This window comes from Histoplasma capsulatum, genomic scaffold (genome assembly GCF_000149585.1).
Source record: "Histoplasma capsulatum NAm1 scaffold_1 genomic scaffold, whole genome shotgun sequence".
NCBI lineage: Eukaryota > Fungi > Ascomycota > Eurotiomycetes > Onygenales > Ajellomycetaceae > Histoplasma > Histoplasma mississippiense.
Genome location: NW_001813982.1, coordinates 2,340,695 through 2,345,585, shown reverse-complemented (window position 1 = coordinate 2,345,585; position 4,891 = coordinate 2,340,695). Strand labels below are relative to the sequence as shown.

Genomic DNA, 4,891 nt, shown 5'->3' with positions numbered 1-4,891 from the left:
TTCCATCTCGTAGTTATCAAGAAGCTGACATCCATATCCACTCTGATCGTCGCCCCCACGAGGAACACCCTAGAACACGCTATCCCGAAGTAGAGCTTTCAAGAGAACGGTAAGAGACATCTCTAATGACAAGCCTTACGAAAACCTTGCTAATCAAGCTTATCAGATACTACGGTAACCAAGATAGAAAAGCCTGGGAAACACAGCTCGATATCACTGAACGTGAGTATCGTCAACGCACAGATCCGAATTTCCAAGTGGAATACGCTCCGCGGCCCACCCAATTCCGTGAGGTCGACCCCTATTCCAACAATCGCCAGTTCGAGCAGATCGATACCACCGGAGCCCCCAGTCACGTTAGCGAAGTCGATTACGCATCCCGAGGCAGCGAACGAGTTTACAGCGAAACCAACGTAGACCGACGCACAGTCATCGAAGAATCACCTCGCAAAATGGGTTATTACGACGACGAAGGTCATTACCACTCTTTCCGCCGTGGCGTTGAGCGTGCTGCCGACCGTATCCTCCACCCTCACCACCACCATGACAGGAAGGAGGAGGTCGTCATCACTGATGACCGCGGCCCTACCCGGGTCCGTGATGGCGTCCGAGAGTCTGTCAGAGTCGTTCAGCCCCGTGGTGGACACCCCCCTGAGACAATCACTATCCCATGCCATTTCATCCGTGTTGGTGATCTCTTGATCCTGCAGGGTCGGCCATGCCAGGTCATCCGCATCTCCGTCTCTCCCCAGACTGGCCAACACCGCTACCTCGGTGTAGACCTTTTCACCCGCCAACTGCACGAGGAGTCTAGCTTCATCTCGCATCCTTCTTCCAGCGTTGTTGTCCAGAGCATGCTCGGTCCCGTCTACAAGACCTACCGCATTCTGGATATTCGTGAGGATGGCCGAATCGTCGCCATGACTGAGACCGGTGATGTCAAGCAAGGCCTCCCCGTTGTTGACCAGGGTAACCTGTTTAACCGTATCAGTGATGCCTTCAGTGACGGTCGCGGAAGCATTCGTGCTCTCGTCATCAATGATGGTGGCCGCGAGTTGGTAGTTGATTATAAGGTCATCCACGGTTCCCGCTTGTAAATTAACAGATGGGCCAGTCATTATTATCATTTCCCTGAGTGGTTCGCTACGCCAATTGTGCACCTGTTCCTAACCTGGAACTAGGCTAGATTTCTTTTTTTCTTTCTTCTATGGGCCACGATATCTTTGAAGCCAATTTTCTGGATTGCTTTCCATCGATGACCCGAAGAAAATAACACGAAAAGATGAAGGAAATGAAGAAAAAGAGATATGAAGTTAAGGGCTATTATTAATGTTGTTTTTCTCTATTGATGGGTTTCGAATGGATGGATGGAATGGATGGATGATCTTTTTCGTTTCCCTCATTTCACCTGCTGCATCTCCGTACTTTCTTTGCTCTCCTTTGCCCCACGTGTATCTATCTAACCCCTGCGTATGTTGTTTGAAAATCAAGTTGCATTCAGCTGTCGAGCTATTTCTTTTCTTTTCCCCCTGTTTTGATCTTTAGTCTTATGTTTCGTGATCATAGTTGCAACTCGTGGTAGTTAGGTAAGGTTCCTTCCTTGCTGGGGGGAGACTACCCATCGGTGGATCATATCCGATTGATGAATATCCAGCCGGCTAAAACCTCAAATGCTGGATGGAGGCATAGACTTCGCTTTGCTTTCACAAATGCTATATATTTTGTTACCGGCCAGTCCACATCGTGATTAGGTACGCATTGTATTATCGTTCCCCGTTCTTTGTCGCAGTCGCGCTAACAAAACTGTCTTTGTCTCGCGCTCGGGCCACAAATGATGGCATCTCACTCCATGGACGTGGTGGTGTACTTATTCAACAAACGAAGGAATAACTTCGCACGGTGATGCTTGACTGATAGGTTGTCTGCCCCTATAGTTTGGGAGTCAGGTTAATAATATTTTCCATCTTCTCATGCCGAATCCCGTGAGTTTCCCGGAAGTTGCCCTTGCGAAGCCCGACAACAATGGCTCCTGTTGCCGGGTTTTATCCAGAATTCAACCTCGCTGAAGGCAGGAAGTGTTGGATTTTTTCTTTTATTATTTTTTTTTTTTTTTTTTTTTTGCTTCGCATTCTTCAGGCATAGTAAGTAATAGACCATATCAGTAATGAAGGCGATGAATGTATCTTCCATGGGTCGAGAGGCAACCTCCCTGTCACTATCGAAAATTGGTTTGAGCAATGACCCCAAGAATGTAGAATAAGTAGCATATTGTAGTTTTTATTAATGTTCAAACTACTCTAGCTGCTTAAAAATCTAACAATGTTAAGGTTAACTATTTCCATGTCAGCAATATAGTATGAAAAGCCAGGGAAAGAAAAAATCATGATAAAAGAACAAGAACAAAGACCTCAGATGAGAAACAGGACTAGGCCCTCAATTACATCGAATAAGTAAGAAAATGGGGGCGTGGCGAAAGAGGTGGGAGGGGAGGAGGGTGAGGGGGAGAAAAAGAACGGTATCATCATAATCCAAGGAAACATGAGGGGAGGGATAACATTGAAGTAACAATAACAATAACAAAGAAAATGAAAAAAGGCCGGCAGTGCCAGCTGAAATGAAACATATACTTAAAAAGGGAGGTGTGTTTGAAAAGTGGATCGGAGAGAAAAGGTGGTGAAAAAGACCAGTAACTACTTGTACCCCTTGCGCAGGAGGTCTGTACGCTGATACCATAAGCCGGTGTTCCACCGGTCGAGGACAATTTATCAAGTGTAGACCGCAGAAGAGTGGCAGTAGTTGTTGTCATGTGAAAAAGACGACGGACATAGGAAAAAGGGGCAGCAGCGAGTTAGCTAGTTGTATGTTATTTATAGGCAAACATGAAAATAAGTAAGGAGTAAACATTATCTATCGTACAGGAAGAGGAAGACATTAGTGTTGTATTGTATCAACTAGGGAGTGCGAAATTGCGAGGAGATTCGGTTAGGGTTTTGGGTATAAAATAACACATTGGCGAGAAGGTGGAAGTCCGAGCTTCGGGAATTAAAACAATCGCAAGAGCATCTAGATGGTGATGGCGGATTGTTCTTGTGGACTAATTTTGCAGCATGGGATATGGTTATGAACGAACGAATGGATGGAGAAGGGTCGTATTATTGATTTCCATTCGTCTTTGTCACCTCACTTCTCTCCATATTTCCCAAACTTCTGTTGCCATTTGACTAGATTCCGCGTCAGGGCATCCATCATTTCGAGGCTCGTTAGGTCCTTGAACTCCTTTTCCTTGGGCTGAGTAATCCCGTTTGCCTCTATCTTTTCTACCACATAATTCGTAGCTTCATCGCCATGATAGTCACCGTTAGTTATATGAGTTCCAGCTTCTTCCTTCCCTCCAGAAACTGGGGCACCGCCAGTTCCACTGATATGTTCTGGATTAGAAGCCAAATCGAGCTGTAATTGAGATATGAATTCGAGAATGGCAGCGACACGCCTCTTCATTTCGTTCATTGTGGTGCGTTGCGGGTTCATATATCGTGGTTTACTAGGTTTGCCGGATTCCCCACCGTTGAGGTAGACACCGTTTACCCCAAGGTGGACACCTGTAGGTGATTCACCGGTTCCGGTGTCTCCAGATTGGCCCCGACGGGGAGAGTGGATGCCACCACCACTGATGTCACCGTTTACTGAGTCGCGGTCTCGGGTATATTGATTTCGACCTAATCGACCACGGCGGGCTGGTGGGCGACCGGTTTTTCGCGTGGAAGATTTCGTATTGGAGGGCTCGTTTACGAGACTGGGAGCGTCAGGTGTGGATTGGCTGATAGTTGGAGGAATCGAGCTGGTCTTCGTTGGGGAAACTGTCTCGGTGGGTTCTTCGTCTAGTACTTGCAGAGTCAGCTCCGCCACTCCTCTACATTCGAAACTTCGGGTATAGTCACTTACCATCTTTCCGGCGTTCTGAGCGATTCTTCCGTCGGCTGACTACATCATTTATTTCCTTTTCTGGGTCTTTATCTGTTGTTTGAGCTTCCCTCTCTCGCTGGTTTCGAACCACTCCTCTGGTCTTTTTATTTCCATTGCCTTCCTGAGAAACGTTGGAGTTGGATTTGTTTTCATCATCTGACGGCGGGTGAGATGCAGAGTTGCTACGCTTTGAAAGAGAAGAGGAAGGAGATCCGGTGCGTTGTCGTTTTGCAGCGTGTTTATTCCTGTTGTGCAACTGTTGGGTTAGAAAAATGACGAGAGAAAACAGAATATATCCACTCCTCGAGGGTTAACATACGCTTCACTATCGCTTCTACTTCGCTTGCCTCTACGGCTTCCAAGGTCATCAGCGACTGATTTGGAATCTTCCTTGCTCTCCTCGATCGCTCTTCGTAACTGTTCTTCGTCGTAGGCGGCATCACGACTATTCATAGTTGAGCGTCGTTTAGTGCTGAGGAGGCCTGCATTGCCGCGGTTCTTTTTATTTTTCAGGTTTCTGGAGCTGCCGAGAGACGAGGATCTGGACGACGATGTGGATGACGAGCCAACCACTGGAAGGTAGCGGGAGGATTTTTGACTGCGTGATCGTAAGCGTGACGCCCACATGCTTCAATGTAGAGAATGATAATGGAAAATGAACGTATTGTATACAAGGAAATAAATAGATGCAACAAGTTTATGCATTAAAACTCCACGGTATCTTCAATCAAAACGACTCAGAGGGGAAGAAGAGTCCTGGCCGTTTTGAGCGGGCAACTGAGTGAAAGACCTCAACAAACCTCATCAATTGGAGAGGGGTGAATGATACACTCATCTAAAAAGTGAATAAAACTTTCAGGCTAGGGGTAAAAAGGGAAAAGAATCAGTTATCACCTCACTCGTTTGAAGCTGTAATGATTTTGTGTAG

The 4,891-nt window shown here is 46.6% G+C and overlaps 2 protein-coding genes across 2 annotated transcripts; one reads left to right on the top strand and one right to left on the bottom strand.

The window, feature by feature from the left end:
- Window positions 1–125: 125 nt before the first annotated feature.
- Window positions 126–1,097, top strand: HCAG_00683 (woronin body major protein; the record flags this gene model as incomplete). The annotated part of the gene is made up of 2 exons (XM_001543587.1): window positions 126–222; window positions 259–1,097. The coding sequence occupies 2 exons, from the start codon at window positions 126–128 to the stop codon at window positions 1,095–1,097; spliced, it is 936 nt and encodes a 311-aa protein (XP_001543637.1).
- A 2,083-nt stretch (window positions 1,098–3,180) lies between these two features.
- HCAG_00682 (predicted protein) lies at window positions 3,181–4,590 on the bottom strand (the record flags this gene model as incomplete). Its single annotated transcript, XM_001543586.1, has 3 exons — window positions 3,181–3,878; window positions 3,943–4,208; window positions 4,283–4,590. The coding sequence occupies 3 exons, from the start codon at window positions 4,588–4,590 to the stop codon at window positions 3,181–3,183; spliced, it is 1,272 nt and encodes a 423-aa protein (XP_001543636.1).
- Between the last annotated feature and the right edge of the window lie 301 nt (window positions 4,591–4,891).